The sequence below is a fragment of the Terrapene carolina genome, unplaced genomic scaffold (assembly GCF_002925995.2).
Source record: "Terrapene carolina triunguis isolate 2854851 unplaced genomic scaffold, T_m_triunguis-2.0 Scaffold66, whole genome shotgun sequence".
Taxonomy (NCBI): domain Eukaryota; kingdom Metazoa; phylum Chordata; order Testudines; family Emydidae; genus Terrapene; species Terrapene triunguis.
In genome coordinates this window covers 48,855,753-48,876,251 of record NW_020664417.1, presented here as the reverse complement: position 1 = coordinate 48,876,251, position 20,499 = coordinate 48,855,753, and the positions used below count along the sequence as shown (strand labels likewise).

Below are 20,499 nucleotides of genomic sequence, written 5' to 3'. Positions count from 1 at the left end.
GATGAGACCTAGCTGTCCTCTTATCTAGAACTGACAGTGTGGTTTCCCTGCTGTTCTGATGTTTGGTTAAAAGAGGGACGTGGGGGGAAAACGGCAGGCTAAGGTTCAGTATAGACAAGATAGAGATGGTGATGGTTGGAAGAGAGCAGCATTTTGAGAAATCAATGGCTGGGCTATGGATATTTGATAAGTTGGATATATTCTTCAGTTCCTTCATTATTTTATTGTCCTTTTCAACTCTTCTGTGGGTTTCCAAGTAGTCAGTAATGTTTTCATCTTCACCTGATGAGACTGTGCCCTTTCTACTGAGGATGTGATTAGCCACGGTGATCCGTGCTTTTGTCACCTTAAGGTTAGACTATTGCAGTAGTTTTCACAGGAGGCTGATCCTGAAGGTCAACAAAAGGTGCAGCTACTGCTGCTTGTAGCATTCCACATGCGAAGTGTGCCCACCAGTGAGAGCACATCATACTACTACATTACACTTAACATTCGCTGCCAGTTAAATTGAGAGTCCAATTCAAGATGCTAGTGCTCCTCTTCAGAATCCTTATTGTATCAGCTACCAGACTAACTGCCTCTCCCTCTGTGGCCTGAAACAATAACTATGATTGGCAGGGATACTTTGGTTAGGTATCTCCAGGGTCTTGAATGAACCAAGGGAGGAACATTGAGTGGAGGGCCATGGAATTTGCTGCTGCTCTGTATCAGGTTGAGCAGGACTCTGTTTATGCCTTTTTCCTTTGAGTTGGTAAGTCAATCTGGTACTACAATAGGTGATTCCATTGAAGCATATAGCCCTTAGAAAGGGAGAGAGCTCCACTAGTGGTAGCAACAGTGGACTGTAGATAGGGCACCAATATCTTAACCACCTTATCATGTAAACCTGCTCTGAACAGATCAGTACTGTGCAGTGATTAAAATGCTGGTGACCCTCTGTGCTGAGTTCACATTAGTGTTTCCAGTAGTGGCACTAACAGCAGGGAAATTTGAGGAACAGAAGTCTATTGTAAAGATGGCCTTTGTGCATGAAGTTTTCCTTGTAAGCTAACCTGGGTAGTAGTTTCATCTCTGATTGCAGCCTTTAGCAGTGTCATCCTTCTGGTCCTCCAAAATCTTGCAAAAGTCCTCATCAAAAAAAGGGAAGTCAGGACTTGATATTCCCAGTGATAAAACAAACAAGGCAAGCTGGAATGGGGAGGAGGGAATTAAAAAATAAATGAACAAGTAGAGCCCATTTTAATATAAGCGAGCAGTAAATGTGCCTTGCTTTACATTTCACCTTTAGAGGAATTGCTGGAATGGCTTTATTCTTTTTAGTGATATCTGCTCTGTATTACACTCCAGCTGCACATCAAGAAGCTAGTGACTGCTTTAAAAGAACCATCCTTTTCAAGTGGTAGTAGTGAGTTTCTGTATTGTGTAACACTCAGAGTATTCAGAGTAAAAACAATTTGCTTATTGTTAGATCACTTGTTTATTCTCTCAGAAGGCTGTCGTCATAACTTTACGGATTACTGATTAAGGCAATGGTGCTGGAATGTTGGCAGTTTTATGTGAAATTCTGCCTAATGGGAGAGGCAATATGGTCTAGTGCAGGAATTGGCAACCTTTGGCACGCGGCCCACCAAGGAAAGCCGCTGGTGTGCCTGGACAGTTTGTTTACCTGCAATGTCTGCAGGTTCGGCTGATCAGAGCTCCCACTGGCCACAGTTCGCTGTCCCAGGCCAATGGGAACTGTGGGGAGCGGCGTGGGCTGAGGGATGTGCTGGCCACCCTTCCTGCTGCCCCCATTGGCCTGTGGGAGCTGCAATCGGCCAAACCTGCAGACGCTGCAGGTAAACAAATCCTCCTGGCCCACCAGCAGCTTTCCCTGGCGGGCCGTGTGCCAAAGGTTGCCGATCCCTAGTCTAGTGAAATGGGGTGTGTGCCAAAAATGTCCGAGTTCTAATCTCAGCTCGATAGGTGCTGGAACTAGGGGTGCTGGGGGGGGGCTGCCACACCCCCTGGCTTGAAGTGGTTTCCATTATATACAGAGTTTAAAGTTTGGTTCAAGGGCTCTCAGCACCCCACTATAAACATTGTTCCAGCACCACTGCTCAGCTCTGGCTTGGTGTTGATAATTTATTTAATCATCACAAAAAACCAACACCATAAACACATTTTAATAAAAGCATGATTCAGTGTAAAAATACAGTGTGTCCAAACTTGACGTTTTGATGTTTGTTTACAATCGAAGGAATGTTGGGGAAACTAATGTTTGGAATATTTGATTTACGACTTTATCTGTTTCCAAATAATAGCAAATCATGTTTTTTATTTTATTTCTCTTTTCTTTTCTTTTTTGCAGTATCTATGGCAAATATTGGAGAAAAAGGTAAGATATATATCTTAAACAATATTGTCATTTAATGAAGCTGAGCAATACAAAAGAAAAATAAGCAGGCCTTTTGATCATTTAAAAATAATCAGACCCGTATCTCAAATTTATTGCAAAATCATGTATATCACATTAACTGGATCTATGAATCTGACTTACAAAAAGCTAATCTATTGTTTTTAGGACCACTGTTTTATCTGTAAGAAGTAAGGTTTTAAAAAATAGTGATTTTTAGTTTTCTCAAGTTTGTGGTACTAGGTCTGTTTCCTTCCTTATCTGTACAGTCCTGTTTAAGGAGGCCCTTTTGAAAAAAAGTACTTTAAAATATGTGAATTTTAGTGGAAACAAAAGGTACCTCTGGAGACAGGCAGTAATAGTGAAAGCTTTTCCAGTATTCACTTGACTAGAAAAAAATCTACTTCTGTAGGATGAGGTTAATTAATTCTCTACACCTATTTAATATTTGATGTCTGTAGAGACAGCCAGCAGAGAGATCAGGTGTGATGTGCTTTCTGTTATGTGGACATCTGTTCAGTCAGGACTTTGATAATCAAACTTCCTTCACTTTGAGCTCCAAATAGCCATTACATGGTAGAGAGGAAACCTGCATTTTCCAAGTACCTCTAATGGGAAATGTTGACATTTTGAAATTGCATTCCATTCTGAAGCAGAATTAAACTCAAAATAATGGCAATATTTACAAAACAAAAAAAATCCAAAAAGCTTCAGATTGGAAATTATAACATTTTTATCAAAAACTAAACAAGTCAAATTGTTGAAACAGATTTTATCATTTCAAATTAACATTTGTGAAATTAAAAAAAGGGTTCTAAACGTCCATCCGAACAAACAATTCTTCCAATTGGAAAATTGAAAACTTGTGTTGAAATTTCAGTGAAACCACGTCTGACAGGAAAATTTGTTTGAAAAATGTCAACCAGCTCTAATAGCAATGTTGTTTGCTTAGGACTTGCCTAGTCTGGATTAGATCTAGAAATTTCCAAATGACCCCCCCCCCACACACACACACACACAAAATAAACAGATGAACATACTTTCTTCAAACTTTTCAGAAAAAGACTGAGAACAAGCATGAATAATTTCAGATAGAAGGATTTTTTTCAGAATTATAAACCCTTGAAAATAGAGGATTGGAATGAAAGTGCCTTCTCAGTCATCACTAGAATTGCTCCCTCTAGGCTATATTACTTTCAAGTTTATTAAAGTAGCATCTAGGAAAATGTATAATGTAGCTCAGGGATGCAAGTCTCTTTCCCCCCCCCCCCCCCCCCCCCCCTTTAAAAATAATGGTTCAGTTTTTTCTTGTGCTTGTATGACTCCAGTAGTTTTTGTGTTGGCACATATGTGGTTCTCAGTGAAGGAGTGAGTTTTGTCAAGTTAAAACAACAAGGAGTTCTTGTGGCACCGTAGAGACTAAAAAATTTATTTGGGCTTTTGCTAACAAATTTATTTGTTAGTCTCTAAGGTGCCACAAGGACTCCTCGTTGTTTTTGCTGATACAGACTAACACGGCTACCCCTCTGAAACTTGTCAAGTTAAGAAATTCAAAATAATCAAATTTTGTACAGTTCATGATTTCCATTAATGATCCGTTTGACATGTATAAACTTAAAACATATCCGTAGTTCCCCATACCTGATCTGAGAATTTTGAAACAATAATACCAGTGGAGTTTCCTGCCTTTCCATGCAGAGACCAGATGGTGGTTCTGCAATAATTCCCTTGTAGTGCACTATATGGCACTCAAAATTCCCATTTTTATAATAGGCAGCACTGGTAGTCCTGCCTATATTTCCCATAAAACCCAGTTTTCAGTTGCTTATAACTTTGGCAAGCTTTAACCACTCAGGATGAAATTTCCTGTGCTGACTGTCTGCCTCAGGCTGAATGTTTATGGAGAGTTTCAGCAAAAATAGTTCAGCCATTTCTGAGAATGAGATTAGAGAAAAATACATCGTTTTGCCCATATTTTTTATTTTAAAAAATCTTACAACTATTTCATTGAGAAACTCTCGTGCCTCCGCGCTTTGGAGCAAGGCTCAGAATTTGGCAGGTGGATTGCTTTTGTGTTAGAGATGTGCCTAGAAAAACTGCAAATTTGGCCAAGTTATAGCCTTTGAAAAATTTCAGGGACTTGGAAGTAGAGACCAGAGAAGGAGACTAGGATCGAATGGGCGAGGAGACTGGAACCGAGATGAGAAGCCCAGTGGGAGCAGAGACTCAGATGAGGTGCTGGGGAGGAAAACATGAGACTGAGGGAGGGGATAAAGGCAGAGTGGGTCAGGCTTACGGGGAACAGGGGCAGAAGAGTCAGTGAGCACTAGAACAATGGTTCTCAACCAGGGGTCTGGGGCCCCCTAGGGGGCCGCCAAGCAGGGCCAGCGCTAGACTTGCTGGGCCCAGGGCAGAAAGCCGAAGCCCCACCGCGTGGGACTGGAACCCCTGGGGCTGCAGCTGAAGCCTGAGCAATGTAGCTTCATGGGGGCCCCTGTGGCATGGGGCCCTAGGCAATTGCCCTGCTTGCTACCCCTTAATGTTGGCCCTGGCTTTTTATATGCAGAAAACCAGTTCTTGGGCACAAGTGGGCCATGGAGGTTTTTATAGCATGTTTGGGGGGGGGCCTCACAAAGAAAAAGGTTGAGAACCCCTGCACTAGAACATGTTACACTGCAATACCTGGGATGGAACCCAAGATTCCTGAGTCTCTCTGTTCCTTTGCAGTCCATGTGTGTGCCTCATCCTTTCTAATACTGGTCCATATGGAGAATGACAACCTACTACTGCTATCAGTTTCTCCTTTGACACAAGTTCTGTGAGTCTAAAGAAGGGGTGGGCAGACTATGGCCCATGGGCCACATCTGGCCCACCAGCTGATTTAATCCGGCCCTTGAGCTCCCTCTGGGGAGCAGGGTCTGAGGCTTGCCCCACTCCCACACTCCAACTGGGGAGCGGGGTTGGGGGATGCTTCGCGCGTGTGTGCCATGGCTCCCGGAAGCAGCGGCATGTCCTCCCTCTGGCTCCTACGTTTAGGGGCAGCCCGGGGGCTCTGCACGCTGCCCCATCCGCAGGCACCGCCCCTGCAGCTCCCATTGGCTGCAGTTCCTGGCCAATGGGAGCTGTGGGCGGCACCTGCAGATGGGACAGCATGCAGAGCCATCTGGCCGTATCTCTGCGTAGGAGCTGGAGGGGGGATATGCTGCTGCTTGAGGTAAGCACTGCCCGGAGCCTGCACCTCTGACCCCCTACCCCAGCCCTGATCCACCTCCGAATCTCTGTCCCAGTCCAGAGCACTCTCCTACACCCCAAATCCCTCATCCCCAGCCCCACCCCATAGCCTGCACCCTCCGCCCGAGCCCCCATCCTCCCCCCCCCCCCCCCCATGCCCCTGCCCCAGCCCTGATCCCCTTCCTGACCTCCGAACCACTTGTTCCCAGCCTGGAGCACCCGTCTACACCCCAAATCCCTCATCCCCCAGCCTCACCCCAGAGCCTGCACCTCCAGGCAGAGCCTTAATCCTCTGCCCCAGCCCGGAGCCCCCTCCTGCACCCTGAACTCCCCTTTTCTGGCCCCACCCCAGAGCCAGCACCTCCAGCAAGAGCCCTCACCCCCTCCTGCACCCAGCCCCAATTTTGTGAGCATTCATGGACCGCCATACAATTTCCATACCCAGATATGGCCCTTAGGCCAAAAGGTTTGCCCATCCCTGGTCTAAAGGTTCCAACTCTGCTGATGACCCATGTCAGTATCAATATGATGCCAAGTGATGGAATTTGTTTTCACTTTGCCTTTTTAATAATGTAAGAAATGAGACACAAAATCACTACGTTAAAGGAACGTTAAGGTTGCAAAGTCAAGCACTGAAAAGTTAGGAAATGCAGAATTAAGTTTGCCTGTGAAATCTTAATTTAGCCCCCTTTTGTGTATGTCTTATGATAGTATGAGATCATGTAAATAAGACTGTTTGTGTGGTTTTTCCATAAAACTCCTGCCTCATTCAGTGCACAGGATGGACCTATCAGGGGATCAAACAGGGTTGTGTAGTAAAAGAGGCTGTTCTCTGTAGGAACCCCTGGTTCATTTGTTGCAGAAGTTGGAAGGTGTGTGGGGAATGAGTTGAGATTATAGGAAGAGAAAGTAGTCTCATGGTTATGCAGTTGAATGCTGTCCTGGAAAATGGGATTCTGTCCCAGCCTCTGCAACAGAGATGCTGGGCAAGTCGCTTAAACCAAACTTTCCACAGGTGTGTCACTAGGTGTGTTTGCCTCATTTTCTGGGTGCCCAACTTGATACTCTGGGATCTGATTTGCAGAAGAGCTGAGCACTCACAGTTGCAAATGCAGTCAATGGGAGTTGTGCTTTGAACATATAAAGTGCTATATAATGCTAAGTACTCTGAAAAAACAGGTCCTTGTCATCTCAAATTGGGCACCTAAAATTAATAGAAACTTTTTTGACTTAATCCCTCTGTGCCTCAGATCGCTCTCTGTAAAATGAGGTAATAGCCCCCCCCCCCAACCTCACCTCACAGTGATAGACAATTCATTAGTGTTTGTGCAGGGCCAGCTCCAGGTTTTTTGCTGCCGCCGAAGCAACAAAAAAAAAAGAGCTGCCCCCAAAGGGCCGGAATGCCGCCCCTTGAGAAGTGCCACCCCAAGCACATGCTTGGAACGCTGGTGCCTAGAGCCGGCCCTGTGTTTGTGAAGCACTTGGATTCTATAGCGATGAGGAGGGGCGGCTCTATGTTTTTTGCCGCCCCAAGCACGGCAGTCAGTCGGCCACCAGTGGCATGCCTGCAGGCAGTCTGCGGTCACTCGGATTTCGGCGGCGTTTCTGTGGGTGATCTGCCGGTCCCGCAGCTTCGGCGTACCCGCCGCCAAAACCGTGGGACCAGCAGACCTCCCGCAGGCACACCGCCGAAGGCCGCCTGACTGCCACCCTCACATCGACCAGCAGGTCGCCTCAGACATGTGCTTGCTGCGCTGGTGCCTGGAGCCGCCGCTGGCGATGAGTGATATAGAAAAGCCAATGATGAAAGTATTAATTTTGTATTGTGAACTGGGTTTGATTAGTATGCAGTAAATAAAGCCTAGGACCACTTGTAAAATGAGGATAATAAAAAACATTGAATAGCTATTCATTGAGTAAACTGTTCGTTCTGGGTACTGAGTGAGGCAGGGGTCCTTTGGGGGGGAAAACAGCATGTGATCACGTAATTAAAGCGTGTATTGTAATGCATACGTAGAAGGGTATGCAGGCAACCTTAATTCTGGCAGCTCCTAACTTCTGAGTGCTTCGCTTCTCAACCTTAATGTTCTTTTAACGTATTTTTGAGTGTAATTATAATTATAGTTTATTTGATATTTATATTGCACCAGAAAAGTCCTCTGATTTATCATCATTCTGTGCCATGAATGTGTGTGGTGCTGTCATCATATTGTTGTAAATCATAATGGAAAGTAAACAGTATGCTGAATTGCATATTGTGTTGTCAGTTAATGGGTTTATTGTTTTTCAAAATCATCCCTGCAAAAGGATTTTCCCCTTTTCCAAGTGTGTTCTGTAGTGTCATGAATGTTTCCCATTTTCTATACAGTAACTTGTACTGGGTATGAAGTGCACTGCAATATTTTGTGCTGTGTCAGTGCCATGAAGAACAGTTTGAATAGCCCTTGTTAATTACTTTAATTGTGAATTTCTCTGTCAGTGGTCTGCAGTACTGTATAGTTCTTTATTATATACTGCAGTTTATTCCTGTTTAATTCTGTCATAACCCATCACTCTTTGTCATATCACGTCACTGTGGAGGGATTATGTAGCCTCGTGAACTAGGATGTGTATTTTTTTTATCAACAGTGCTTGCCTAATGCTTCTACCATTATCTGCTCTGTTCACATTAGCTAAGGCTTGGCTTAATTCTGGCCATCCCCCTTTTCCTCCTGACACAAAGCAATGAAGATGGTCAGGTCATTTTTTCTTTGATTATCAATGATTGCTTGAAAGTATGAATGAATTGTGAGTATTCTATTCATGTTGTTTCCATTATGCGTTTGTATAATGGATTATGTAACATTTTTGAAAAAGATGACACTTGCTTTTGAAAAGAGCAAAAGAGAGTTTTTCATTTTGACAAGAGAATTTACATGTTTGTGCTGAGCAGTGCCAGGCTTTTAAGAACCTTTTGTATGGAGAGGTGATAGCTTCTTCATAAGGGCTGACACTTGATTTATAATATAAGCCCTATTTTAGCCTTGCTCCCGCCTGTAAAATACTCAAAATGGTAATTTCCTCTTCAAATTTTGCATAAATAGTCTGTGGCCAGAGAACCATTTTTGTTCAAATTTGAGGTAATTCAGACACTAAGGGTATTAATCATATCTTTAAAATTCTTGTTAATGATGCTTTTAGCCATATCTGATACTTTTACCTACTAAAAGAGACTGATCCCAGCAGATTCTTCATTTCCTATACACTCCGCTCAATTTTCTGCTTTTGGCTTCATTAGCACTAGCTGTTCCATTCCAGGAGAATCTGTTCTTTCTTCTTTACCACCTGAGCCAATTTTGTTATTCCTCATTCCTCTTTAGAGAAACCAAATTTAGAGGGAAAGGGTGGGAATGTTTTTTTAAATCATCTGTGGCTGTTGAGAAGACTCCAGGAAATGAGCCTACCTGTATCCCCATGCCACATTTATGAGGGAAGAAAGTGCAGCTGTCCTTCATTTCCATGACTCTGGACACAAGACTGCCTTCACCCAGAACAATGTTGACTCATTGGAATCTGCTCAAAGGCAGCTGGACATGGATGCTGATGTAGTTCTCTGGGGTAAACTCTTCAGCACCTCATCTGCAGGTTAAATATGGTGGTGTGTAAAGTTTCCTACACAGTAGCAGGCTTTCCAGCAGTACTGCCAGTCCCTGTATGAGAAAGGCTGGTGGTACACCCTCTTGTCCTGTGGATAAGTTAGTTCTCTTATCTACCATAGATGTAGGGAGAAGGTGGCAGAACTCTCTCTTCACTCACTCACTCACTCACTCACTCACTCACGCACTCACTCAGGGAGATATGTGGTAGAATCTTCCCTCATGGGCATGATACACCTCTGATTCCAGCAAATGGAGGGAGAAGAAATTTGTGGGGCTAAAGAAAAAGATGTAATACTGTGGAATCCGTGGCATCTGTCCATGAAGTGCCATTACCAAATTACTTTGTCATTCTTCACAGGACTAGGGTATTGTCTGCTACCATGTCCATATCAGTCAGTAGTGGAGAGGTGGCAGCTGCCAGTGTCACTTTATTGGAGCACAACACGGGAAGCTCAGTTTCAACTCCCGTAGTCCCCAGAGAACTCCTAAGCAGCCCAGTGTTTCTCCCTTAGTTGCAGTTTAGTGTGTCTGCAGAATTGCTAAACTCTTCAGGCTTTCCCTGGCCACCCTAGCTCCACAGTGAGACTTCATAGATTTCCAGGGACCTTTCTGATCCCAGACCTAATTCCCAGACTCCATACCTCAAGGCATTGAATCTGGTATGCCAGTGGAATAAAACTTTCACTGGATAGTGGTTCCTTCCTCCTACTTAAAAATGGAGATGAAATTGAGATCTGTTTCCCAGTATTGTAGAGGTAAAATGTACAGGGAATAACACTCACAAATTAGCAAAAGGATATAGTACAGAGAAAGTCATATAATCAATATTTGCTTTCTTACCCATGTTTTGTACCATCATCATATTACTTATTTTCAAAATAGCAGATATTGACCTTGAGGCAATATGTATTATAGAGTAAATACAAATTGTTCTGACAAATGATTAAAGCTATCAAATAAAGTGACCAGTGCAGATGTTGATGTAATAAAGTGATATTTGCTTGCTGTTGACCTGTGATATTCTGACTGATCTGAAGAATAGACTTACTCTTTGCCGAAGCCAGTCATCAGACTCCAATTTGTCCTGTTTAGCAAAGTACCATACAGTATGGTTTGATTCAGGTTTTTGTTTTTACAAATAAGTTAACTTATGACTGGCATATGAACTGAGAATACATTTTTAAAGAGTTTCTGCTTGTCTTTAACTTTAACAAAAATTCAGTGCCAGCTACATTATTCCACTATTACTTTTGATATTTTGAACTCACGAAAGTGGGGAAATTCAGAACTGAAGTTGCTGCTACAACTTTTACTCTGCCTTCTTGCATGTGTGCATTATGGAAACGTCATTAGCACTGAGTAATCTGGCGTACTACTTGGCAAGTGTTGCCAACTCCCTCAACTTTTTCACAATGGCTTCAGCCCCAGACAAAATCATGCCAATCTCACAATGATGAGAGACGCTCCAGACCACTAGTGAATTTGAGCCCTTTGATTGGCTGCTCGCCCCGCTTGAGTATCTCCTGGGGCAGAATAACCAATCAGAGCTGCTACAGGGTGCTGTGTCCCTCTCTCCCTGGCAATCCGAAGCCGTTTTCATAGGAGGGAGCTAAAGGGCCCAGTAGCATCTGGCCTGGGAGGGGCCAGAGGGTAGTGAAGAGCTGCCCCCCCACCCAAGCCTGCTGGAAGAGAGGAAATTCTGCTGTAGCCCCCCCCCTCGGAGGGAGAAGAAATGAGGCTTGTGGAGGGGCAGAACTGATGACTGGAGTTGGAAGGGGAAGAAATAATTGCCAGGCAGGGGACATGCAGATGAGAGATCCTTCAACAGGAGCCAAAATCACCTTACCCAATAAATTTGGGAGCGTGGGTAACAGTAATTGTCACACACACACACACCTGTGTGTGTGGGGGGGGGGGAGTTCAAAAAATAATCAGAAGACAGACCAAAAAAACACAATATAGTCTTTTTTCCCCTAAATCTCTTCATTTGGGGGGGGGGGGGGGTCAATCTTGCAGGTTTTGGGAGTGCGATTCATGATTTTTTATCTCTTGAGGTTGGCAGTACTGTAATACCCAAAACCCTGGGCTAATTCTATAGTGGTAATGTTTCACACACTAGAGGGGGACTGGATTGTCTTATCTATAGCCGCAGACAGTGCCATGCAGTGGAAATGGTCCACTTCCACTTTGTGTGAGTGGTTCTAGGGAAGCTGTGTAAGGAGTGTACACATGTGCAGGCATTTTGTGTGGTGTAGAGACCACTTGCACAGCAGGGGCAGAGCATTCTGTGAAGATCCTCTCTCCAATTCATCATATAGGGTATGTGTAAGCGCCGCGTGCAGCAGCTGTACAGCATGCTGCAGCCTGGAGGAATGGGATGGATTCTCCTTTTCTGCACATCTTCTTGGTATCTGGTCAGGCTACTTGGAGTGGGCACTGGAGTTTGGCTTTGTCCTTCATTACAGTGACTATGCTATATGTTAATGTGAGGGATATCAAGAATACTGAACAATTATTGGACGTACAATTAGTGGTGTTCATAAAATTTCACCATCCACTTAAGACAGATTTGCTGACATAGTTCTCATTGTAAGAATAGAGAATGTGACAAAATACCACAACATAGTAAATCTTGATTGTACTATTAAGAGCGACAAGAACACATCACAGTGGATCTAAAGAATAAATTGTTTTGATCATTTAAAAACCTGCATTTGGACTGTGTAACAACAGAACTACCATAAACAAATAACTAGTACACATTAAGGCTAATATTCAAATCCAAATGTATCCATGTACAGTATCTGAAAGATTCTCATAGCCTGTGCAGCATAAAGTTTAGGTCGTTTTATTCCCTTTCTTGCACAGCTAACGATTTCACATATGGCTCATAATACTGAAAGGGAGGGAAGGATCGATTAAGTTTACCCAATGCCTCCAGGAAAATACTGGAAGTACTTTGTGTTTTTTGCTTTTACTGATCAGGGTTTTACCACCTTAATTCAGTTTAATGTTTATAGTTAATATTTTTTACAACAGTAAATTTTTGTTTAAGGTTTCAGTGCAACATCTTGTTTACCAATATCATTACACTGTATTAAACTGATATATTTGTGTATACCTGTATGCTTAAGGCTGTTAAAAAAAAAAAAAAAAAAAAAAAAAGTAGTGATTTTTTTTCTTCTTCAGAAGTTGCAGGCATAGTTTAAGTTGTGGTGCAGACATGCAGCCTACCTTCCAAAGTAGGGCAGCAGGACAGAAGAGATGCCATGTGTTCCACTTGTCGATCAAAGGCAACCATGATGGAGGGGTGGCTGGACCAAATCTGAATGATTGGCATTGCAATCCTGTGTGCCACGTTTGGGATTTGGCCTACCTGCTGCATGGGCAGCCAGGCCAAATTAGCATTGCAACATGGCACATGGGGTCACAATGCCACTAACATTTGCAGAAACTATTAAAAGTTGTAGTGTGTGTTAAAAGTTGCAGTTTCTGCAACAAAATTGTGGCACATGATTTTCTTACAGCCCTAATGATGCTGATAGTTTGCTTATATAATGTAATTAATATGCTGATGTTGTTCTCTTCTGTATAATATATTAATTACATCCCTCTTTAATTTTAGTTGTGTGCCTGATTGCCTATCACCTATTTTTCATGCTGTTTGTCTGGTCTTACTGGAAAACAATCTTTACATTACCAATGAATCCTTCAAAAGAAGTAAGTTGAGATTTGGGACAAATTTATGTTCGTTTCTGATATATGCAGTTTTCAGGTGATTTTAAGTGGTCAAATGACATTTCGGAGGCTGAATAACTTTACACTTTATACCTTGTATACCTGAAGGTCACCAGTTCTAATGTGGCCCTGGCTGGTAGTGATAAGTGATTGATTGTTACCATCATGTTGGTGGTTTGATATATTATGGGAAAGAAATTAAATGTAGCAAACGTTTGTGTGCTAACAGAAGACAATAAAATAAAAATGTTTTAGTTAGGGAGATGTCCACTCTTTGGGGAGTAGTGCACATAAATATATAATTTTTTGCAAATGTATTTGAGATGGAGTGTTTTAAGTTCTCGCCTTAGTTCAGATGTCCTATTGTCCTAGTGTCAGTTATATTCTGAAAAATCACTTTTGCCTACCATTCAAAAAGTACTGGTTTCTGAACATACACAATCAAGTCCTCATGCTGTCATTGCACGAAGGGGTAAGAGGGACTTCTAAAGTGGACACCCCCTACTGGCTCAGCCAGAGAGAGGCTCACTTGTGGGTCACCTTGTAGAACAGCTGCCTACAGACTTTGAGAATCCCAATTAGTCTTTGCTCAGGTAAGGTCTACGATGTTCATACTGTAAGTCCAGCTACAGTTGACTCAGCTAATCAGTTAAATATAAATTCTAATGTCTAGTTATAATACTACAGAGGGATAGGAAGGATCCACTTGTCTGGAGGAGTATGAGGAAGATGGAGCAGAATGCTGGATTCATCCTAATAAGCTCCAAGAATAGTACATGTTGCCTCTTGAATCAGGTTTACTCTCTAGGTACCATTCTTTGAAGCATATGGAACTTTCACACCGGGAATTGGAAAAACTAGAAGACAAAATTATGCTTCTCTTATGCACTACAATCGTTGGAACTACGTGTGTGAGTAAAACCGGCAGGATTTGGCCCTAATTTTGAAGAATAGTTATCTGTTGCTCTTTCAAAGTATTCACTACATAAGCAAGAAGTACGTTTTCCTGTCTAATTTATCCAGTTACCATACTATGGACTCACTACCATGCCTCCATAGTTGAGGTTGCATTAAGAATTTTTATTTTGTTCCCCTCATCCTCATCTGTTTGATCTCAGAAAGCAAACTGGTTGAAATTTTCTGGATGAAAAATTATCCTTCTCTTTTACATTATCCAGAAAATTTCATGGCTCTGCAGTAGTTTCCATATCCAAGTTAATCAAAACTTAACAGCTTGAAAAAATCATGCAGAGCTTCAGAAAATGTTCTTAATCTCCACTGCTTCCGCCACAGGGTTCACTTTTAAACTCCCAAATTGGCACATGTACTTTGGCCTACATTGAGCATGGACTTGTAAAGTCATGGAGCTTTTTAAAAAGGTGAATAACTAACAATGTAGATGTCATTTTTAAATGGAATCCCCTTCATTATATTTGGTGTATGAAAGTAAACCATCTCTATTAGCCAACCAAACCAGCTGCAACATTCTGCCTCCCTGCCCTCTTGGACACTCCTTTATTCCCTCATGGGCCTTGCACAACACCCCACCCTCCTCCATTGGCCCTCACCCCGCAAGTAAGCTAAATAAACTGGCCATGCTTAACTAGCCAAAATTGTCTTCAGGGCTGGGATGGATGTGGAGACCTATGTTACTCCTCCTTCTCCGTCCTGAGCTCTAAATGTCCACTGCTTTAGTGCTGCTAATATGAGGGGGAAAGGAGTCCAGGAGATCTGGCTGTATTTTAAAGAAGCCTTAATGAGGGCACAGGAACAAACCATCCCGATGTGCAGAAAGAATAGCAAATATGACAGGCGACCAGATTGGCTTAACAGTGAAATCTTCGGTGAGCTTAAACTCAAAAAGAAAGCTTACAAGAAGTGGAAACTTGGACAGATGACTAGGGAGGAGTATAAAAATATTGCTTGAGCATGCCGGGGTGTAATCAGGAAGGCCAAGGCACAATTGGAGTTGCAGCTAGCAAGGGATGTGAAGAGTTTCTACATGTATGTTAGCAACAAGAAGGTCAGGGAAAGTGTGGGACCCTTACTGAATGGGGGAGGCAACCTAGTGACACATGATGTGGAAAAAGCTGAACTACTCAATGCTTTTTTTGCCTCGGTCTTCACAGAGAAGGTCAGCTCGCAGCCGCTGCACTGGGCAACACAGTATGGGGAGGAGGTGAGCATCCCTTAGTGGTGAAAGAACAGGTTAAGGACTATTTAGAAAAGCTGGACATGCACAAGTCCATGGGTCCAGAACTGCATCCAAAGGTGCTGAGGGAGTTGGCTGATGTGATTGCAGAGCCATTGGCCATTATCTTTGAAAATTCGTGGCGATCGGGGGAGATCCCGGACGATTGGAAAAAGGCAAATATAGTGCCCATATTTAAAAAAGGGAAGAAGGAGAACAAGGGGAACTACAGACCGGTCAGCCTCACTTCAGTCTCTGGCAAAATCATGGAGCAGGTCCTCAAGGAATCCATTTTGAAGCACTTGGAGGAGAGGAAAGTGATCAGGAACAGTCAACGTGGATTCACCAAGGGCAAGTGATGCCTGACCAACCTGATTGCCTTCTATGATGAGATAACTGGCTCTGTGGATATGGGGAAAGCGGTGGATGTGATATATCTTGACTTTTTAGCAAAGTTTTTGATACAGTCTCCCACAGTATTCTTGCCAGCAAGTTAAAGAAGTATGGATTGGATGAATGGACTATAAGGTGAATAGAAAGCTGGCTAGATTGTCGGGCTCAACGGGTAGTGATCAATGGCTCTATGTCTAGTTGGCAGCCGGTATCAAGCGGAGTGCCCCAGGGGTCGATCCTGGGGCTGGTTTTATTCAACATCTTTATTAATGATCTGGATGATGGGATGAATTACACCCTCAGCAAGTTCGTAGATGACACTAAGCTGGGGAGAGAGGTACATACACTGGAGGGTAGGGATAGGGTCCAGTGTGACCTAGACAAATTAGAGGATTGGGCCAAAAGAAATCTGATGAGGTTCAACAAGGACAAGTGCACAGTTCTGCACTTAGGATGGAAGAATCCCATGCACCGCTACAGGCTGGGAACCGACTGGCTAAACAGCAGTTCTGCAGAAAAGGACCTGGGGATTACAGTGGATGAGAAGCTGGATATGAGTCAGTAGTGTACCCTTGTTGCCAAGAAGACCAACGGCGTATTGGGCTGTATTAGTAGGAGCATTGCCAGCAGATCGAGGGAAGTGATTATTCCTCTCTATTCGGCACTGGTGAGGCCACACCTGGAGTTATTACGTCCAGTATTGGTCCCCCCCACTACAGAAGGGATGTGGACAAATTGGAGAGAGTCCAGTGGCGGGCAACAAAAATTATTAGGGGACGTGGGCACATGACTTACGAGGAGAGGCTGAGGGAACTGGGCTTATTTAGTGTGCAGAAGAGAAGAGTGAGGGGGGACTTGATAACAGCCTTCAACTACTTGAAAGGGGGTTCCAAAGAGGATGGAGCTAGGCTGTTCTCAGTGGTGGCAGATGACAGAACAAGAAGCAATGGTCTCAAGTTTCAGTGGGGGAGGTCTAGGTTACATATTAGGAAACACTATTTCAGTAGGAGGGTGGTGAAGCACTGGAATGGGTTACCTAGAGAGGTGGTGGAATCTCCATCCTTAGAGGTTTTTAAGGCCCGGCTTGACAAAGCCCTGGTTGGGATGATTTAGTTGGTGTTGGTCCTGCTTTGAGCAGGGGATTGGACTAGATGACCCCCTGAGGTCTCTTCCAACCCTAATCTTCTATGATTCTATGCTCCTACTCCAAACCCACAACTTTGGCTCCCATATTCCCCTCACCACCACCCAGAAAAAATACTCAAGATAATTAAATGACATAAGTTATACAGGGGGAAGTAGTGAGAGCACCATCCAATACACGTAGGTAAATACGTTATGGATGTGCTTGTCATGTGACCTCCATAATTGCAGGTCAATTGAGTCCTTTTGTAAATCATATTTTAACCATCCTACTCTCCACAAACCCCACTACCATTTTATAGCAAAGAGCTATTACTATGAAAAGTTTTATGATTAAGAAGAAGAAAATGTTCAGACGTGTAGGAGGAAAAACAAGCACTCATCATGAGCCTTTTTTCAAAAAGTATAAATCATTTGCTTTTCACTGGTTGATGCACAAGAATTGGATAGTAAGTTTGATGCTGAATTGCTTATGTAACCTTAACTTGTGATTTCCATGGTTAACGTTGGGCTTTTTCAAATGCCCTCCCCCCCCATTTTTTTTTTTTAAACTTGGGAACTATGAACACTTTTACAAATAATGTATCATGAAAAATCATTGCGGAATTGAACTGTTTATTTAGAGAAACATTCTGCAACAATACAGTCATCAGTGACTTCTGTTGAGCTTAATTTAGCAACATTTGCTGTATCTTTTTGTGGGGAAATATTAAAAAAAAAAATTAAGTTAATCTATTTTTCATTTGGTATTTACATGCTACGATTTTTATAATTATACTCTTTTGGAGTGTCGGGTTGTGCAGGAAGACTATATAGGAATAATTAGAAGAGGGATCCACTCAAATTCTTATAGACGAATTTCAATAAAAGATGTTGAGAAAAGGCTGCTACTGAGTGCTAATCATATGATAAATCATTAATTAAACCTGGGGTGGAAAGCAACTATTTCATGTTGTTAGAGTTTAAAATGGACTATCGGATTAAATGCAGCAAATTTAGGTATTAGAAGGCAATGTCTACTGTTCCAGTAGTGCTTTTGAACTTCATTGTCAGCGACATTATGCAACAACATCCTTGTTCAGCAGTGTAGAAACAGATGCTAAAGGACAGGTCTACTGGACATCATTCCTTTAATTACAAGTAATTTAGTGCTACAAAATACTCTGGATTCTATGTAAGCATAAAATGATGTACAGTAGAACCTCAGAGTTATGAAAACCTTGGGAATGGAGACTGTTCGTAACTCTGAAATGTTCATAACTTTGAACAAAATGTTATGGTTGTGCTTTCAAAAGTTTACAACTGAACATTGACTTAATACAGCTTGAAACTTTACTATGCAGAAGAAAAATGCTGTTTTTAACCTTCTTAGTTTGAATGAAACAAGCCCAGAAGCAGTTTCTTTACCTTGTCAAATCTTTTTTTAAAAAACTTTCCCTTTATTTTTTAGTAGTTTACATTTAACACAGTACTGTATTGTATTTGTCCTTTTTTGTCTCTGCTGCTGCCTGATTGCATACATCCAGTTCCAAATGAGGTGTGTAGTTGTTCATAACTCTGAGGTTCTACTGTAATACTGCTCCTATTCCTTTATAAGGTTAAAGTAGCCATAACTCCCTAGTATGTTCTTCCTGTGCTGCTTGAGTAGTCTGCCAGGTGTGTTGAGGGAGAAAATTGACATTGCATAGTGTGCACTAATTTGTTGACTTTGCTAAGTATGATTCCTTAACACAATTCCCCTTCCTGCTTTCCTACCTATTGCGTATTATATTTTCTTTGCCCCCGCTTATGACATTGAAAGACTAAAGTAACTAACTTCGGTTCAGTAGCCAGTTGGATTTATTCTGTATCACAGGGGTGGACTTTGGGCTTGTCTAAAGGAACACTTAGTTTGTGTCAAGTTGGGATGTGAATTTAAATCTACTCTGCATTAGCCTGTGCAGATGAACTGTGTGGACCCTGCTGACATGCATTAACAGTTCATTAATACGCTTTGACGTAGTCTTCTTTGAAACTTGTAGAGAGAATGGTAACCAAATGGTTTAAGGATATATCAATTAATCTTGCTTAATTTTAAACATTTGGAGTTCCTGTTTTACCTTAAGGAGAGCAATCAATATTAGGTTGATACACAGTGGAATCAGGAAATGTTTTAAATTGCTTTTGACTAAGAAGAGAAATAAAAAAACACCAAAACTTGAATTTGTGTCTCTTGGGAACAATGGGTTGTTTGCTACAGTATTTTACACATACACCATCATTATTTAACGAATACCTTTTCCTTTAGTCGGAGTAAAAGTCCATAAAGATGTAATATTCTAGGCATTAGTAATTAAAAATTACATTATTTTCCAGTTCCATCTATCATATGCAGACAAAGAACTGCTGGAAAGGGAGCCTAGAGGTGAAGCCCAGCAAGAAATTTTTAGGCGAGCAGCCAAGGACCTTCCTATCTATACAAGGACAATGTCTGGAGGTAAATGCTATTTGTTTCTGTGGTCAATGAGACATGTGTCTTGGTACATTTCACTGTCAGTAGGAAGTGAGATTTTTAGATATTGTTTTAAAAAAATGAATTGTCTTTCAAAGCTTAAAAGAAAAAACTGACCTAAGAATGATGCCTATTATTATTATTATTATTTAGTAGAAATACATTATTTAACATACTGCAAATGCAGATTCTATGTAATAATGAGTAATTATGGTAATAGAATTAACAAGACACTAAAAACATAAAAAATGTTAATACTCAAATATTAGTCAAAGTTAATCTGATTTTTCTATTTTGCTTTATACACACCCACAATTTGTAACTGAAGATGGATTGAAAACACTCTAATACTATTAAAATCCTAACTAGTGTCAAGACTGGTTTCAAAAGCAGCACTAGTTTACCTGTAGTTATTTGATAGCTTGCAGTATTAACAAACACTACAAGAAGGTGAAATATATATTTTAAGGTGACGTAATTTGACTTTTATTTTTCATTCCTGAAAAGGTAAATATTAATATCAAATTGTCTATGGCACCTACTATTGTGGCACCTATGCACGTCCACTACAGTGATGAAGAAATATGAGCAAGAGCAAACGCCAAATCTGAAAACTAAACAAAGGCCTTACATTATATCATCAGTGTCATTAGTTTCAGATTATGCATGTCTGCCAAGTAAGCAAATCCTAAAGGCAATATACAAAATTAAATCTATTATTAGCATAAACTCCTAAAATGGCTTCTTAGAATTAATGTGAATTTATTTATTAATTACTAATCATGTTACATAGCTTTTACTGTATTTTTAGGTTTTGCAATGCTGACTTTTCTTCATTTGAAAAGTAGCCTCAGTGAAAAGCTTTAATAAATAATCCAGAATGCAATTTGTTGGAATATTTCTCATGTGTATTAAAAATTCAAAGTGCACTTGATTAGTAGCTCTGAGCCAGCCTTTATGTGAGGTGCTGAACACTTGCAACTCTCACTAAATTCAAATTGAATCACTTTATTGGAAGTTTCAGGGAATTCAGGATCTGATATAAATATTTATTTTGGAGTGGGTCTAACGATGTTAAAATGTGCATAACCTTATGTTAGATCTAATATTACATGGATATTTTTTCTTCTCAGCAATCAGATACTGTGACAGATGCCAACTTGTAAAACCAGACCGCTGCCATCACTGTTCCGTGTGTGACAAGTAAGAACAGTTTTTTAATGTTAAATAATAATTGTTAAATCTTGTTAATGCAAAAGAAAATAATTATAAAAAATGC

The 20,499-nt window shown here is 41.6% G+C and overlaps 1 protein-coding gene across 1 annotated transcript in view; it reads left to right on the top strand.

Moving 5' to 3' along the window:
• Positions 1–20,499, top strand: part of ZDHHC2 (zinc finger DHHC-type containing 2) — a 73,019-nt gene that overhangs the window by 17,908 nt on the left and 34,612 nt on the right. The window contains exons 2-5 of the mRNA XM_024193337.3: positions 2,351–2,377; positions 12,890–12,984; positions 19,085–19,205; positions 20,354–20,423. Of these exons, the coding sequence (XP_024049105.1) occupies positions 2,351–2,377; positions 12,890–12,984; positions 19,085–19,205; positions 20,354–20,423 (313 nt within the window). The remainder of the gene's footprint in view (positions 1–2,350; positions 2,378–12,889; positions 12,985–19,084; positions 19,206–20,353; positions 20,424–20,499) is intronic.